Below are 18,973 nucleotides of genomic sequence, written 5' to 3'. Positions count from 1 at the left end.
CCCTGAAGAAGCTGAGACCATACCTCTTTGGTACTCACTTTGTAGTTCAAACTGACCACAGACCTCTCAGATGGCTAATGCAAGTGAAAGGTGAAAATCCAAAACTGTTGAGGTGGTTCATCTCCCTACAGGGAATGGACTTTACAGTGGAACACAGACCTGGGACTGCTCATGCCAATGCAGATGGCCTTTCCAGGTTCTTCCACTTAGAAAATGAAGACTCTCTTGGGAAAGGTTAGTCTCATCCTCTTTCGTTTGGGGCGGGTGGGGTTGTGTAAGGAAATGCCTCCTTGGCATGGTTACCCCCTGACTTTTTGCCTTTGCTGATGCCAAGTTATGATTTGAAAGTGTGCTGAGGCCTGCTAACCAGGCCCTAGCACCAGTGTTCTTTCCCTAACCGGTACCTTTGTTTCCACAATTGGCACACCCTGGCATCCAGGTAAGTCCCTTGTAACTGGTACCCCTGGTACCAAGGGCCCTGATGCCAGGGAAGGTCTCTAAGGGCTGCAGCATGTCTTATGCCACCCTGGGGACCCCTCACTCAGCACAGACACACTGCTTGCCAGCTTGTGTGTGCTAGTGGGGATAAAATGACTAAGTCGACATGGCACTCCCCTCAGGGTGCCATGCCAACCTCACACGGCCTATAGGTATAGATAATTCACCCGTCTAGCAGGCCTTACAGCCCTAAGGCAGGGTGCACTATACCATAGGTGACGGCATAAGTGCATGAGCACTATGCCCCTACAGTGTCTAAGCAAAACCTTAGACATTGTAAGTGCAGGATAGCCATAAGAGTATATGGTCTGGAAGTCTGTCATGCACGAACTCCACAGCACCATAATGGCTACACTGAAAACTGTGAAGTTTGGTATCAAACTTCTCAGCACAATAAATGCACACTGATGCCAGTGTACATTTTATTGTAACATACACCCCAGAGGGCATCTTAGAGATGCCCCCTGAAACCTTAACCGACTACCAGTGTGGGCTGACTAGTTTTAGCAGCCTGCCACACACCAGACATGTTGATGGCCACATGGGGAGAGTGCCTTTGTCACTCTGTGGCTAGTAACAAAGCCTGTACTGGGTGGAGGTGCTTCTCACCTCCCCCTACAGGAACTGTAACACCTGGCGGCTCACCCCCTTTGTTACAGCACCCCAGGGCACTCCAGCTAGTGGAGTTGCCCGCCCCCTGCGGCCATGGCCCCACTTTTGGCGGCAAGGCCGGAGGAGATAATGAGAAAAACAAGGAGGAGTCACTGGCCAGTCAGGACAGCCCCTAAGGTGTCCTGAGCTGAGGTGACTCTGACTTTTAGAAATCCTCCATCTTGCAGATGGAGGATTCCCCCAATAGGGATAGGGATGTGCCCCCCTCCCCTCAGGGAGGAGGCACAAAGAGGGTGTAGCCACCCTCAGGGCTAGTAGCCATTGGCTACTAACCCCCCAGACCTAAACACACCCCCAAATTAAGTATTTAGGGGCTCCCAGAACACAGCAAGATAGATTCCTGCAACCTAAGATGAAGAAGCACTGCTGAGCTGAAAAACCTGCAGAGAAGACGGAGACACCAACTGCTTTTGCCCCAACTCTACCGGCCTGTCTCCCCACTTCAAAAGAACTGCTCCAGCGACGCGTTCCACAGGGTCCAGCAACCTCTGAAGCCTCAGAGGACTACCCTGCAACTAAAAGGACCAAGAACTCCCGAGGACAGCGGCTCTGCTCCAAGAAAGAAGCATCTTTGCAACAAAGAAGCAACTTTGAAAGAACACACGTTTCCCGCCGGAAGCGTGAGCCTTTGCACTCTGCACCCGACGTCCCCGGCTCAACTTGTGGAGAACAAACACTACAGGGAGGACTCCCCAGCGACTGCAAGCCCGTGAGTAGCCAGAGTTGACCCCCCTGAGCCCCCACAGCGACGCCTGCAGAGGGAATCCAGAGGCTCCCCCTGACCGCGTCTGCCTGCTTCTAAGAACCCGACGCCTGGTAAGGACACTGCACCCGCAGCCCCCAGGACCTGAAGGATCTGACCTCCAGTGCAGGAGCGACCCCCAGGTGGCCCTCTCCCTTGCCCAGGTGTGGCTACCCCGATGAGCCCCCCCCCTTGCCTGCCTGCATCGCTGAAGAGACCACTTGGTCTCCCATTGGACTCCATTACAAACCCGATGCCTGTTTGCACACTGCACCCGGCGGCCCCGTGCCGCTGAGGGTGTACTTTTTGTGCTGACTTGTGTCCCCCCCGGTGCCCTACAAAACCCCCCTGGTCTGCCCTCCAAAGACACAGTCTACCTGCTGGCAGACTGGAACCAGGGCACCCCCTTCTCCATTGAAGCCTATGCGTTTTGGGCACCATTTTGACATCTGCACCTGACCGGCCCTGAGCTGCTGGTGTGGTAACTTTGGGGTTGCCCTGAACCCCCAATGGTTGGCTACCTTGGACCCAACTTTGAACCCTGTAGGTGGTTTACTTACCTGCAAAACTAAAAAACACTTACCTCCCCCAGGAACTGTTGAAAATTGCACTGTGTCCAGTTTTAAAATAGCTTATTGCCATTTGCGTGAAAACTGTATATGCTATTTTGCTAATTCAAAGTTCCTAAGTGAAATACCTTTCATTTAAAGTATTGTTTGTGAATTTTGAACCTGTGGTTCTTAAAATAAACTAAGAAAAGATATTTTTCTATATAAAAACCTATTGGCCTGGAATTGTCTTTGAGTGTGTGTTCCCCATTTATTGCCTGTGTGTGTACAACAAATGCTTAACACTACCCTCTGATAAGCCTATTGCTCGACAACACTACCACAAAATAGAGCATTAGAATTATCTCTTTTTGTCACTATCTTACCTCTAAGGGGAACCCTTGGACTGCTATTTCTTACTTTGAAATAGTACATACAGAGCCAACTTCCTACACTCCTCTACTGCTTGCTACCCACAACGCAGCCTCTAGGTTTATCCCTGTAATATGTAATCCATCGGTGCTGCAACTTTCCACCTCTCTGGAGACTGCTGCTGCTTTTGGCACATAATACACTTGGTCACATCGTCCCGCACACGAAGACACATGCCCCTTAATGACTTATCTTCTCATGGCATCATTAACATTCATGGACAGGGCACTCCTTGAGCATCCCCTGGATGAATTCCAGCTGGTATATTATAATAAATTTGCCTCAATCTTCTCCCCCAACCTTCTGAACTTCTATCGAGAGGTCGCTTGGGTGGGACAATTCAACCAGAGTTGGAGTTGGTTCTGTTTATCAATAGGAGAAACGAGAAGTGGTAGTTCAGGATACCCTCAGGCCTCTAATTGCTACCGATCTGACCAAAAATGAGAGGTCTTGAGTGATTTTCAGAAGATAGCGTGCGTGTAGCATACTGCATGGACCTCTGCAGCCAACGACCGCTGAATCAGCAATCCCAGTGCTGCCAGCGGGCTCTGACTCCCCTCATTTGCCCCCAGCACACCCACGGACACACCCGTGGGCATAGCGGAACAGAGGCGTGGAGGAGATCTCAATGGCGCCAACGAGGGGAGAAAGCAGGGACCCACTTGGCCTACCACCAGAGAAGAAAAATGGCAGCCGCGATTTCGCTAGCATTGAAGCAGCGTGGCTGGTGAAAAACGGCCTACGCGGACCGCCGCTGAGTCCCCGGGATGTTGAGAGCAGCCCTACTTGATGAGGGGCTCAGTGCAGCAAAGAGACCTGCAGGTGAGGTGGCAGAGTGGCAGCATGGCCGAACTGCCTTCCATTGCGACCTGTCGCTCCCCTCCCTGGACCAGAGTTAAAGCAAATTGAGGCACGCTAGAGAAGCGAACACTCCTGGTGCCCCCCGCACCTCACCCTCTTGGATGCTGGGGCCATGTTATAATCGCGCTGGCATGACCTGATCTGTGTAATTTGACAATGCTGCCTGCGCAGGGGCCTTGGTGAGGCCTGTTAGGATACTGAGAGACATTGACATTGGCATTATTTTTGAAGGACACAGTGGGGCCTGGATTCCTCCTTTTGGCCCACAGAGTTAGCGCCCTGCAGCTCACGGCCTCTACAGCAAGTACTACGCTACTACTGCACAGGCCTGACCCAGTCAAGCATCGCATTGTTGGGGGTCCCTGAATGGGACATAGGGCCCCACTAGAGTACCCTGGTTCCATACTTAACATCAAATGAGGGGCACCGAGACTAGCTGGCACTGCTGGCATGCTGATTAGTGGCATAATGGAAGATACTTTCACATTCGGGGTGGACTAAATGGGCATTGCGTCATGCCCACACATTACTCAAAGAAAGACAAGACACTGAAAGATATCCTGAGTAGACCCCCTGTTAAAAAACAAGATCAGCGCCCTGTCATGCTGCCAGCCACATCCTCTTTGACAGTGGCATCTACTGCTGATGCCATACCCTCTGAGGAGCCTGTGACCCACACGTTCTTGGAGAGTCCATTTGAGACCCTGAGGGACGACTTTGCAGCCTTTAAACAAGATATGCCAGCTGATGTCAAAAATATTAAAAGGGATATGAACAATTTGGGGCAACGACTAGACACACTGGTACTTTCCGGAGATCAACGATAGAAGGAACTCAACGACAATTGCTAGCAATTCTTGGAACTCTGGGATAGAAATGAGGACCTACTATACTTCCTAGAGGTACTTGAAAACAGGTTGCAACGCTGTAATATACGCATTTGGTGGTCCCTTTACAAACCGATGCTGGGAAGTTGGTGGACTTGGTGGTACAACACTTTTGCCAGGTGGCATCCGAACTGGTGGATTAAGACATTGAGTTTTATCGCACCCACAGAGCAGGAAGACTGTACAGGACCACCGTACCCCCAGGGCATTCTAATATACCTCCACTCCTACAAGCAGAAGGAACTTATCATGGCAGTTGTTTGTGATAAATCTACTATCACGTTCCAGGGAATGAAACTTGGGATCTTCCAAGGCCTATCACCCATCACACTCCAGCGGAGCTGGACATTGCACCCAGCTAAGGCTTTTCTCGTGGAACAGGGATCCAGTATAAGTGGGGCAGTCCCTTTCACCTCATTTTTGTGTGGAACATGGAGACTAATGCAGTTTGCACCTTGGAAGAGGTGCAGGCATTCCTGGGCCTCGATAACCCAGACTTAAGAGACTGAAGCAACTACAGACCAACTGCAGTCTTTTTTTTAAAGCATATCGGGAATAAAGCGGTGCCCAAGCATAGTGAAAAAGCATATAGCGAAAGCCTCAGAATTAAAGAGCCATTGGAAGGGATGGCACTACTGCAACAACTCCAACACCAGAGCAGCGTATCCAAAACTGAAAATGACCGATTCCCAAGGACTTGCTTTGTCACTTACAGCCAATTGCCACTCGCATGATGCCTCACCGGCAATTTGACTAGGTCGGCCCTGGCCATGCTGGGACATTAGCATCACCAGATGCGGGAAGAGCAGCAGAGCTCCCTCTTCCATACCACCCTCGGCTGATGACATGACCGATTGCCAAGGTCACAAGCCCTCTCTACGTGGAGTTGTTGGATCCCTGCGGAGGGAACACTGCTGTTATGTTATTATTTCTGTTTTCTTCCCTTTTCTATGCCAACGTCTTTCTCTCAAGTACTCTCACTATATGCATTTCAGATACACAGGCATAGCAGGTGATGCTATGCCGTTCCAGATCTTAATAACATCCTCACTCATTCATGGGAGGGGCAGGACACAATACCTCCGGTTATGATCAAGATACTGAGCTTTAATGTCAAAGGGCTTAATACTCCAGTGAAGCCCCTGGCTGTCCTCTCCCTACTCAAGGAATCCAGATGTGACATCTGTCTTCTGCAGGAGACACATCTTCTCAGGAGAGGCTGGCTCTGTTTGCTCTTCAGCTGGTTTGACCGGCAATTCTTTTCCTCTGGCTTACAAAAGCAAAGGTGAGTGTCTCTGCTCATAGTCACGCACTTTCAGGGCTGTCATGGACACGCAGTCAGAAATACAGAATAGGATGCTATCGCTTTGCATTGTAAAGCCCTCCATTCACCCACGGTAGCTACAGTATACACACCCAACAAGCAGCAAGAACCCTTTATTATGGATGCTGTAGGAAGAGTGATGTCCTCACCAGATACTGATGTTATAATGGGTGGGGAATTTAATTTAGTGCCAGACATCTGCTAAACAGGTCAGCCCAACCAGTGGGGCAATCAGGGGAATTTAGCACCACCGGACTTCAGCGGCTAAAAGACATGGGGAGTGGAAGTGTGTTGCACTCAACACCCAACTGAGCGAACATACACATTCTATTCAGCAGCCACAAGCTTATGCTGGGCTGGATCTCATTTTCACATCTCCCAGCTTAACCACAGCAGTCAAGGCTGTTGATATAGGAGCCTCAGGCCTATCAGATCATACCCCTATTTCTTTTAACATACACTCCCCAGTAGCACCCTACCAATCTCATCTATGGTGCCTTAATAATAAGCTACTGCAATATGACTCCATTACCACCAAAATAAACATTACGATAAATCCCTTCCTGGCCATTAACGACACTCCGGACACTTTGGTGGTGGTCCTTTGGGACACCCTGAAGGCTATTATCTGGTTCGTTTTTTAGCTATCTCAGCCCAGCAAAAAAAAAAAAATGGAATTGCGAAGAGAGGGCAGCTACAGGGCTGTGCTAAGGACTTTGAGGGAGAACACAAACACACTGGTTCTTATAGGGTCGATGCTAACTCATGACAGCCCACAACAAACTCAAAGCACTGGACACGGATAGAGCAGAGTATGCCCTATTGCGTCTCAAACAAAACTTTTATTCAGGGAGCGATAAGGGAGGATCCCTACTGGCAAACTGTCTACGGGCCCAAGTGTTTAGACAGGCCTTTCTGCCATCAGATCGGATCTACAATACTGGACCAGAGGTACCCTTCTTGGTTGGAGAGATTAGCAGTAGTTAAAATTACTCTTCTACCCAAAATACTATATGAGATGCAAACACTGCCACTCCAATCCTCCCCATATTCTTGAGAAAATGTTGCATCTCATTGACACCTGTATTTAGGGAGGCAAGAGAGCCTGCATGGTGAAGAAGCAGTCCTACTGGCTGTTGGAGGAGGGCAGGCTAGGAATTCCACACTTACTCCACTACTGTCAGGCAGCACAACTGTGGTATATCGTAGAATGGTTGAGGCCTCATATTGAGAAACACTGGTGTTTTATCAATCAGGCAGTGTCAGGGATCCACATTTGGAAAATACCCTAGCTCCTTGAGCCGCATAGACCAGCGGGAGTATACATGTCTCCAGTGCTCCGGGCGACTGCAGGCGTCTGGGATAAAGTACAGCTAACAAAGTCCCTATCTACACTTATACAACCACTGACACTGATACTGGGACATCCAGACTTTCCCCCGGCCCTAGGAGACACAACATTTATACACTGGCAAATGGCTGGGTGTAAGTGAATTGGGGATCTGTTTGACCATAATGGCCTTTTCACCTTTAACCAGCTCCAATTAGAATATGGCTTCTCTTTCCGCTGCAGACTGGCAATATCTAGCCATCTGCCAATGGATGTTACAACCGCATGTGAAACCCTATGCTAGCCACCTACTTACGCCTTATGAACAATGGCTCATCACACAGTACACAGACAAGGGCATACTACTTGACATATATGCATACCTCAATATGTCAATGCACAAGTCACCATCCTCCACTCACATACGAAGAGAACTAGAACGTGGCCAAACCTTCACTGCCAGGAAATGGGCTGACATTTTACATGGGTCCCGTAAGTCAGCCAGTTATGATAGCGGACAGGAAGTTCTTTTGAAAATGGTGCACTATTGGTACTACATGCCTGCTAGAATAGCTAAGTGGAAAGCGGGAGGGAATGACAATTGCTGGCGTCAGTGTGGCCACTGTGGGACATTCATGCATATCCTCTGGCACTGCCTCCTACTGCAGAGCTTCTGGGAGACAGCATTGACAGACATCAACCGGATGTATGACACTGACATACCACGTTCCCCAGTTTTGTACTCTTGGGGCTCCCCTCTACGTTCAGCACGAAGCCGGGCTCTCACTCTTGCCCTCTGTGCAGCTAATCAAGTTATTCTGGCTAAATGGGGCACAGATGCCATCCTGACGAAGTTGGACTGGCAATACTGGCTTTGGGGCTTGTTGGGGATGGAAAAGCTAACAGCAGCACTTGAACACAAATTACTCTACTTTGATGAGATCTGGGGTCCCTCTTGGCTATTCCTTTCCCGGGAATGCTGAGAATTCACATGCCTGAGATAACTCAGGTTACTCTGCCTTACCCAGACAGAACTTAACCCGATGGATGATTCTACCAATGTTTTCTATGACTGCGATCTCATACTAATGTCTGTACACCAATCCATTTAATTGAAAGATGTCGAGTTATTCCAATTTCTCTGTTCTCCTCCTCTCTTCACTGTCCTCTTCCCCTCTCCTCACTTTCCATCTGCATAAGCATATGTGACCATTGCCCTGCCGGCGGATGCAGCTGAAGGCTGAGTGTAGCGTTTGGTTTACTATCTGGAAAACAATAAAACCGATTTGAACTCATGTTACCTCATCCCCAATAAGTTATAGGTAGTTGAAGACTCTGCCATCTCTTTGGTGATTTAGTAGGATCCTCACCCACTAGTCCCAACAGTGGCATGCTTCATCATCGGATCCTCTCTCTACACTTAATGTGAGTGGGCTCAATGCAATTTGTAAGCCAAACACTTAATCTAGTGGGATCTATAGTTAAAATTGCCTGCAGGTTTCTCCGATTTTAGTAGGTAATTCATTTATTGAGGATATCTATGGCAAAGTTAAAGTGGGATGCTATTAGGGTGTACTATGATCCAAAACATCCAAGGTCCTGTCGACATGTTTCAGCCCTATCAAATCACATCAGTGTGACTTCATGCCCCTTCATAGCACCTGGCACTGTATTCATGGAGTTCACATTGCCCTGGAGAACCACTGGCCCTTCTGAGACGCAGCTGCAGTCATGCTGCTGGATTTAAAAAAAGCGTTCAATTCCCTGGAATGGGAGTTTCTAATCCAGGTCCTCTCTCCTCTCACTTGTTAAAGTCCTTAGGCACACCCTAAGTGCTAGTGAGGGTGAATGGCATCCTGCTGCCCCCGCTTTTCAGTTGGCAGAGGCACTAGACAGAGGCATCCTGTCTCGCCCTTGCTCTTCGCCTTGGCGATCGAGCGCCTGGAGGTTTGGGGGCAATGTGATGCTCATATATAGGGCTTCCGGTGGAAAAATAGCCCGCAAGACCACGTAGCGCTCTACAATGATAATGTATTATTCCTCTGTCAGCCACACCTTACTGGATCCCTGATTTTCCAGATGCTTCATTTCTATGGAGTGGCATCTGGGCTTATAGTTAATTGGAACAAATCTCTCCTAGTCCTGCTAAAGTGGGTGTCCTGAGGAGTCAAAAAGTTGAGAACCACTGCTCTAAACCCCTAATTGCAATTATGTATACACATTTTTTATTGCGTTCAAATATTGAATCTACCTCGAAAAGCACACACAGACACCAAAAATATATTTGTCAATATGACAGTATGAATGAGTAGTACTTTATGCAGTAATAATTTTATGAACGATTGACTCTTTGTCTTAAAAAAGTGTAAAGGCACTTGTTAACTTAACCCACATATAAAACATATTTTTCTCATGGAAAAATCCTTTCCAACATAGCCTCACCAATTTTGAATGTGATCCCTCCTCTTTCCCACCCTGGATTCAGGATTACTCCTGCCCTTGACAACAGCACCTCTCTAATCACACACAGTGTGGAAATGTGCATTACAGACGTTTGTGTATATACCAAAACGCACATGTTTGAAGGTATTTACCTATCTTACAAAACTTTCTTGCATCTGAATGCTTATTCCATGCCTGTAAAGAAAAACGCTTTTGGCAGGTTTAACTCAACTTTTTTGTCCTCATTTTGACTACTAGGTACTGGTCTAATGGCTCTTAAATGTCCTGAGCCCTGCTAATCATGGTGCATATTTAAATGTGTTCTACCCAATTGGTGTAGACTAACTTACTTGTAATCCCCTAGTATATGGTACCAGGGATACCCAGGGTTGTAAGTTAGAGGTTCTCTCATGGACTGCAGAACTATTTTTGCCCCCTCAAGTACGAGAAGGTAAAACATGACTCTCAGCCACTGCAGACTGAAAAGCCAATTTAAAACTGCTAACTCAACTTTGCCATCTAAAGTAATGACAAAGCCCAAACTACCCATTTTATTGTATGTAAGTTACCCCTGTAGCAGGCCTAAAGAGCCTTAAAGCAGGGTGATGTGTGTTAGAAAGTGGAACATGTACCTTTACATGTTCCAGCTGTAAAAACCATAAGTTATCGTTTTTTACTGTGGAAAGGCTACAAGCCCTATTTACAAGTACAGAGTTACAGGCTGACACCCAAGCCCTGCTAACTTCTGAATGGGACTATTAATGTTGGTACTGTAGAGTATCTAACGAATCAGTGCATTAAAACTGTTGTAATGGTTAAATGGAAGTTAATGTCACTGGAGGGCAAAGGACAACTTTAGAAGTTGCCACTTTAGTTGCCCAAGGTTTCCAGTGCCCGTTTACTGATGTACACTTGTTCTCCAGACAGCTTTCCGTCCTCCTAGGAAGGTGTGCTAATAACTCCCAGGAAAGGACATAAGAGGGGCCTGCATGAGAGAGGTGGTACCACCCTCCTGCAGGGAGCCACAGGAGTGTTAGCCCGAATGGCGAGCTTCAACCAGAAGCCACATTTGAAGGGCAAGTGGGTAACAGTTGGGAGAGTGGGCTGCTCTATTGTTTAGGTAGAGAGTTGGCACTGGGACAGGAGAGGAGAAGCTAGTTGTCAAACTGGATTTTCCCGGGGCGTGTAGCTCCTTGGTAGCCACACCTCTGGGGGTCGGCTAGGGAGCTCTGAGAGTCGAGAGAGTGTCTCGCATGTTGGAAGTAGGCAGAATGGTGCAATCTGGGATAGCCAGATACCACACTTCAAAGGAAGTCTTCATCAGAAGGGAGGGAACCTGGTAGCCCATTCGATACCAACCGCACCCCATCCTGAGAGCATTTTATGAAGATAAATATGCCAACTTTGCACCCAGATCTTGCCCACTTGGAAGAAAAACCAGAGAAGGACTGCCAGGCTGCACCGAGGGACCAGCAAAGAGAAGCTGCACCTTTCGAAGACTGCACCTGCTGCATCTGGTGGCAAGCAAAGTGAGGGACTGTTGTCTGTTGCGTCCTGCTCAAGGAGAAGTGGCCTTCAAGAAACTTGTCAAGCCAAGAGAACTCCAAGGGCCAGCAGACTGCAATTGTGTCCTCTTCGCAGCACAGGGACAAAACTGCTGAAGATTCCTACTGGGGCAAGTTTGTAACCCCAAGTCTTCACACTGCTTCCACTGCCACCTTGTAACACCAAGACCTGACGCACAAAGTTGTAACCAAGTACTCTAAATCAGTTAATGCTGTCGGAAAGTTACTGGGACCCTCAGAAGGCGAGTTATTGACCCAGGAAGGATTGGTCTGTGACCGCAACAATGGGAGACTGTTAGTCCAGGGGTGCCTGGACTCCAGCCAGACCGGAAAGGACTTCGTGGGACATCAACCCTGCAACCAGGACCCCCCTCATCACCCTCATGGACCCAGAAATCCCTGCAGGAAGGCCCCCACAGACTGCATCACATCCACAGCATTCTTCAAGCGTCTTCAGCATCCTTTATCCCTTGCATCAGGACCAATCCATAGGAACCCATTGGAACGCAAATAAATGGCCTGGGCATGTTGAAGGACTACTTCACCTGTGGACGTAACTATTCTTGATGACCTTTCTGGTCCCCCTGAACATCTCCCTGCTGGAGTTGGTCATCCCAAGTAATTTAGTCACTCATATTGGCACTTACCTAAGTTTTCCTTCAAAAAGTTTTTTAAGTGCCCAATTTGTTGACTTTGCCAAGGCTTGTTGATGAATGAGTGAAATTCCTTTGATTTAATTACTTGTAAAATCTATATTTCCGGAACCCTCCCATGGATCTTTTTTGTTGTAGTGTCGAAATTCTTACAAAAATACAGTCTATTTTTATAAATTGGTGTCGGATTTCTTGAGTGTTGTGTCGATTACTTCGCCAATTATTTTTGTGCAGTTTAAATGTTTTACAGTTGTTCCTCTGTGTAAGCCTTGCTGCTCAGTGCCACAGCTACTGAGGGTTGAGCTGAGGGTTTAACAGAAGAAACCTACTGGACCTAATGGGGTTGGTAAGTGTATTACATTGCAAGGTTGCACAACCGTATCACATAACACACCCCATTTCCTTACAACAGGAGCATGTTTATTATCATGTAATATAACACAATACTGGTGTAATGTTGCATGTGAGTAAATTGATTTATGAGTATAAATTCACATTTTAGAGAATTGCTAAACTAATTTGCACTCTTTAAATAGATTGTAGGTGGACAAATAGCTTTATGAATTGGTACTCTTTGTCTGCCTATGCCTCAAACAGTATATATGCACAATGTAAATATTTAATAAATATGATAAGGTTATTAGGTCCGACAATTCCAAGAATGTCATCATGTCCTGGTTTCTGTAAACCTGTCTCCACCAGACACCATACATCATAACATTCAATGTACAGCACCTCATGTTTGAGATACTACTACCGTTGAGAATTTTTTTGTAAAGATCTTGACGCTATGTTATATCCTATAAATATATGTAAAGAAGTACTTCACATACATGATCTAGCATTTGTTTAGACTTTTACGTCTCAATACTGTACCTCTGTGAATTTGAAAGTGAATATAGTGGCCCGTCTTTGTACCACTTTTGTTGGCCATGTCAAAGGTTACATTACATTAAAAAATAGAGTATCATAGCATGTGAGAAGCTGGAGGCCACACTTATTTGATGATTTCCATGAGTCTTTTTGGAAGTACTCAAATAGCTAGGAAACCACTGGACATTCAACACATTTTATACACATCTTCTTGGTGAGCCAACCACAGTGCACCATGAAGGGTGTAGGTACCTGGTTGGGAGGTGCTCGATGTGATCAGAGTTTTAAGCACTATGTAGTCACCCAGATAAGGCATCCTGACCTCTTCCGCTATGTATGCCACCTGTCTTAATGCCCTCTACCTTTGAACCTCACCGTCCATGTTTCTCCTTCTCCATACTGCTAACGTACCCTGCATGCCACTGTTGAATCTATGTCCCATTGGCATTATGAAGTAATATTACATTCACAAAAACACTGTTTACACTGTGGCTGATTTTGAAAATGCTATGTTCAAATTTGCTATGTATTATTACAGATTTTGACTGCTGCTGTGAGTCCCAATACACACACAAATTGTGAGGTCTTTATGTGTCACAAGAGAAAGGTGGCACCAAAAGGGTCATTCTCCTTCCGTGCAACTCATAATGTAATAGAGCAAAGCGTTGCGATTTCTCCTGGGCTTGCAAAGTGCTGCCTGAAATGTGAAAAGTGAAAGCTGGCCATTTTGGACAACTTCCACTATGAATGTGCAAACGTCTGGCTTTGACTGAAGTAGACAGCCGTCACAAGAAACCAAGAACACCTGTAGACTCTTTCCCGTCACTCATGCTGCTTACACTTTGCTGCACTCAACTGATACAAGCTTTTATGAGGGAGACCATGTTTGTCTCAGTGCACACTACCCTTTTGCCTGAGCCCAATTCATAGATCAGGAATGGTGCAGTGGATTGGTTGTAAAGCAGCCCCACACTATGAGAAATTAGCACAACAAAGAGAAGGCCCACTACTATATGTGTGTTCTGTTTAATTACCAGTGGTGAGCACTTACTGCAGTTGTACAGCTTCTTGACTTTGGCCACGTCCAGGCTACTGAGTCCATACCTCTGTCCAATTGCTACTTTGGGGTCTGGTTTTGGAAGAATGCTTGGTTCCCAGGGCGTGATCGAACGTGTGTATCTGCAGGAATCAATCAAAAGCTTGCATTACAAACTTAAATCTATAGAAGAAGTCAAGAGAGATGCTAGATGGGCGAGTGTGTGGCGTTACGGTCAGAGCTGCCGACCTTAGAACTGAGGAATCAGGTTTGAGTCTTGACATCAATTCAGCATCCTGTGATTCTCTGCAAATCGCTTAATCTCCCCGTGCTTAAATAAAAGTGACCTTGTGTAATGCAACTGGTGCTCACGTAAAGTGCTCCATTACCTTCGGTGCGAGCTTGAGCTATATAAAACTGCAAAACAAAGAAGCTAGACATTGAATCACCTCAGGGTTTAAACACAGTGGCGGAAATAAGCTTCATCTAGATGAGGTGGGCCTTAAGTACAAGGAGACTAGACAGTCAAGCAACTTACAGTTGAACCATAGTAAAGGAAGCAGGCTTCCTCTCGTGGAGGAATGGCTTAAGTACGAGAAGTTATGAGATGTGATTGTGATAAATGCATGGAACTACTTTCCAGGAACAATTACATTTTGGTTATTTATTTAGTTAATTTGTGGGTTTATTAAGCAGGGACAACACAGGGTAACATTCCAGGTGGCAAAATACAGTGTGGTCTATTGTGGTTTGCCGTGTCCACTAGGTAGAATACTGGTTTTGGTCAGTGAAACTGCTGAACAGAATATTGCAGCTCATTATAGTTGTAGTTTAGAACTTGTAGAACTTGCAGTTTAATGGTATCTATTGGTTTTATTTGGTATTTTTAACTGGTAGAACTTCCACATTTATATATGTGGAACATATATAAACCAATACTGGCAGCTGTATGGCTTGTAATGGGACCCAGAGAAAACCATTTGCAGCAGGTCAAGAGGAATTTAGAGCAGGGACACCCAAATGAATTGCCAGAACATTGTTACAGTAGTTATGTTTGGAACTAGACAGATTTATATAATTTTATGTAATTAATGCAAAGCTTAGATAATTATATAAACATACCAGTAGGAGTTTTCTAGGCAAGGCTTTTGTTAACCAGAAATTACCAGTTACCATCACAGTTCTTGATAAAAATAAATAGGATGGAAATCTAGTCAAATTAGTTCCAGGGGAGTCAGTCAACAGCAGCGTATAACCTTCTTTATATGAGACTCCAATAAAGAAAAAACACATTAGTGTACCAACCAGCAGGTCTTTAACATAATACACTTTAGTGAAAGGAATCCCAGAGGAGCCCCAGTGAGACTTATAAAAATGAAGAACATTTGTTGTAATTGAGTTCTTTGACTCTATCTCCTAGATTGCTGATCATAAATGTACACATTTACTTATCAGTGCTCCGTGTTCACTTGGCCCCACATAGCAATGTCCATTAAAATAGAATTTTTCAAATACCTTAATGGTGATCTTTTGCAGATTTGCCAATTTGTTCTTAGCTGAATACAGGCATTGCTACTCCAGAGAAGGTCACATCTAGGCCTAGGTGGAATTTCAATGACACCGGAGTAATCTTGGTAATTGCACTTTACTCTTTGACACAGAATTACTGATAATTCCGCAATTACTCCTCCTCACATAATTAAGAGCAATTTAGCAGTAAAATTCATACCACAAGAGCACATTTATTCTCTTGTCCGTTTTGGATGCAAGGGTGCATTTTGAGCTAAAAACTAATGATAAATGCCAGTAGTAACCTGGAGAACAATCCTACCACGAGAGCTCGCTATTCACTTTCGGTTGCATTTAGCACTATTTCTTAGCACATAATCCATCCTTGTGGCCATTTTACATGTAAAGGGGCATTATTTGCACAAACAAATAATACTAAACGCAGAATTACTATTCATTCATAATTAAAGCGTAATTTCTCTTTGAATTCTTAGGTAATTATGCATGACTATGCTACTCAGGATTACTCGATTTACGCTCACCTCTAGTCATGACCTTGTTGGCATATTGGAGAGTACTTATATCCAAAAGCACTGCATACAATACACAATCCCACCTTCCTTCTGTCACAACTTTGGCCTAACCTTGCCCCAGTAGTTAATTTGTAAAAGAGTAAGTTCTCAGGCACAAATATTAGTTCAGAAGCTCGCGACCAGTATCATGAAGGTCACAATGCTGAATATCCAGGCTGCCTAGTCTTGATTCCACTTCATGCCTCTTTAATCTACCCCAGACAGGCCCTTCCCATTTATCTCACTCCTTCTGGTTCTTATTTTTCATTACAGCTTGTCGTTCTCCCTCTGTCACTGTTTCCTTTCTTAAACTAAACTTTGACAACAAACAATACAGTGGTCTGTACCACATTTTAAGGCTCACCCTACTATCATCATGATTGTTGGTGCATTGTCATTTGTCATGATGCATTTCTTAAAACCTGCTGGTTCAAAGGAATCAAATGATATACAACAGCCCAGCACAACAATTCCTGCACTAGCTTCTTTGCACAAGTTTTTGCACTGGGGCAAGTATCGTCAAGAGGCAATAATGATGAACTGAATTGTAGAGTTTCCCTTTTTTTAGGCCTGGCCAAGACATAATTTTAGGTCTCTCATCTGTCTCATGTTTTCTAAAAAACGTTTTGAAAAAAAATATATATCTAAATATATGCATGTAGGAGTTCCTGCAGTGGCGTTCACATTTTCCTTCTGTCTTACACTGAATACAGTATGGGGGCACCTGGTCAGTTCACTCCATCCATTGTCAGTCATGCAGTGTGAGTGATGGCATTTTGCCTGATCACGTGTACATAGCTGCATGAACATTTTGCCCACTAAGGAAGATGCTACGTCCATGACTGCTTTCATACATGCTTTTTATTTTTTTTAGGCTTTGCCATTTATTATTATTTTTCTTTTTTGCAAGAGTGAAAAATCTGCGGGCGGCTACACAACAGTACCTCAGCCTTCTTGCGACCAGCAGCAAGCATGCCTGGCAGTCATTGCAATCCATCTTCACTTTTCACTGCTGTGTTGGGAAAACCAGCCATGGCATTATGTTGGGCTCACTAGATCAGATCTTCTTCAGTGAATATCTTGCTCAGTTAGAACACCACATGTCAGCAGATCAACTATGATCTTAGCATTTGGATCACTAAGAAGAAGAATAAAATCTCCAGAGTGTGAGTACAATTCACCCTAAAACTAAATCTCGAGAAACCTGGAGGCTGTCCTAGATTTATCCACACCTGGAGGTTTATAACAATTTACACTGAGCTTGGCTACTATTGATGATCTAGCTTAGAAGGCCTGAAAATGATACCAAGAGGGACTGCTTCATGGCTGGCCTATTCAAGAAGCAGCACCAGGGCTCACAAAAACCTTTACATTTGATCAATCTTATCTTCCATTGGCTACTTGTCATGGAGCAGGATAATCTGAGGCACTTCACCACCATCAAGCTAAGCATGGCTGTAATAAAAACCATTGTTGACCTTTCTGAATTGTTTGTCTATGGGATGTATCAGCGACATCCCAAGTTGCTCTTTAGAATAGCTTATGGGTCAGTGTTACTGAAGCCCCGTTCTGGGCCATCCAGGTCTTCATGTTTGGAGTGCTCCAGAGGTTCACAAAGGGGCAGATTTAGGAGCCCATAGCGCCACCTTAGCTTGCCATAGCGTCATTTTTTTATGCGAAGGGGGGGCTAAAGGGCCATTTTCCCTGCACCTTATTTACAAGTGACACAATGCCCAATCTAAGAGATTTCCTTGCGCCATTTTTTTGGGCATTTTTAACACCTGCTCAGAGCAGGCGTTAAATGGGGGCTTCCATTATTTATAATGGGCCCCTATGTACTCTGCAGGAATAGCGCCAAACTTTTGGCATTACTACTGCAGAGTACATCAATAGCGTCTCAAAAAATGATGTTCTTGCCTCCCACACTGCGGCATGGTGCCCCATATTTTAAATATGGCGCACGCATGGTGGTGGTAGGGGGCGGTAAAGGGCGCAAGACACTTAGTGCAGCGCCACTTTTCTTAAATCTGCCCCATAGTCTTTAATTACTACGAATGAGTAATCAGATGACACTTGGAATTCTCAATGCAGTTTTGAAGAATCATGGAGGACAGAATTAACATAAGTCCTCTCCACTGATGGACAGTTGGTATTCTGAACGTCCTCCTCTATCTGAGTCAAGGAATCTCACTTCACTTTCTTTTTCTTAAGCGACTTCATCTGCAGTGTATCATGGCTCAGGATATGAGATGTTCTGCAGTCAAATCTTGAGTCCAAAACTGCACCTTAATCAGCTATGAGGGCTTTAAAGGAATTGAGGGCCAGATGTACGACCGTTTGTTTTGGGACTCGCAATTTGCAACTCATTTGCGACTCGCAAATTGCGAGATGCAAAACCAAACGTACAACAGTGCCAATGACACTGTTTGCAATTTCCAATGAGATCGCAAATGACCTACCTCATCAGTATTCATGAGGTAGGTCTCAATTTGCAACCCCATTGGGAATAGCCGCACTCACAGGGATGGTGGGCTGCTGAGGACAGCAGACCACCATGTCTGTGACTGCTTTTAAATAAAGCAGTTTTTTAAAAATGCAGCTCGTGTTCCTTAAAGGAAAACTGGATGCATTTCAAACAAAAAAATGAAAAGATTTTCTTTACATTTTCTCAGAGTGGGCAGTGGACCGTTGGACCACTACCTGCTCTGAAAAAATATTTTTGCTTCCATTCACAAAGGGGAAGTGTTCACATAAGGACCCCCTTCCCATTTGCGAATTGTGTTACCACCAATTTGAAATTGGTGATAACTGCAATTGTTTTGCGACCGCAATTGCGGTCACAAAACAATCATACATGTCACTGAGACTCACAATCAGGAAGGGATGTCCTTGGAATGCCCCTTCCTAACTGCAAATCGCAATCCCCATTTTGTGAGTCGATAATTGTGTACCGACTTGCAAAATAGGGATGGTACATTAGAAAAGGCCATTTGGCGGCCCAAATGGCGATTTTTCGCTGTTTGTAACAT

The 18,973-nt window shown here is 45.4% G+C and overlaps 1 protein-coding gene across 1 annotated transcript in view; it reads right to left on the bottom strand.

Moving 5' to 3' along the window:
- LOC138286360 (embryonic protein UVS.2-like) overlaps nt 1–18,973 on the bottom strand; it is a 159,326-nt gene that overhangs the window by 32,079 nt on the left and 108,274 nt on the right. Inside the window, exon 9 of the mRNA XM_069226519.1 lies at nt 13,879–14,006. Within this exon, the coding sequence (XP_069082620.1) occupies nt 13,879–14,006 (128 nt within the window). The remainder of the gene's footprint in view (nt 1–13,878; nt 14,007–18,973) is intronic.

Source organism: Pleurodeles waltl, chromosome 3_2 (genome assembly GCF_031143425.1).
Source record: "Pleurodeles waltl isolate 20211129_DDA chromosome 3_2, aPleWal1.hap1.20221129, whole genome shotgun sequence".
Lineage (NCBI taxonomy): Eukaryota > Metazoa > Chordata > Amphibia > Caudata > Salamandridae > Pleurodeles > Pleurodeles waltl.
This window is presented reverse-complemented; position numbering and strand designations above follow the sequence as displayed.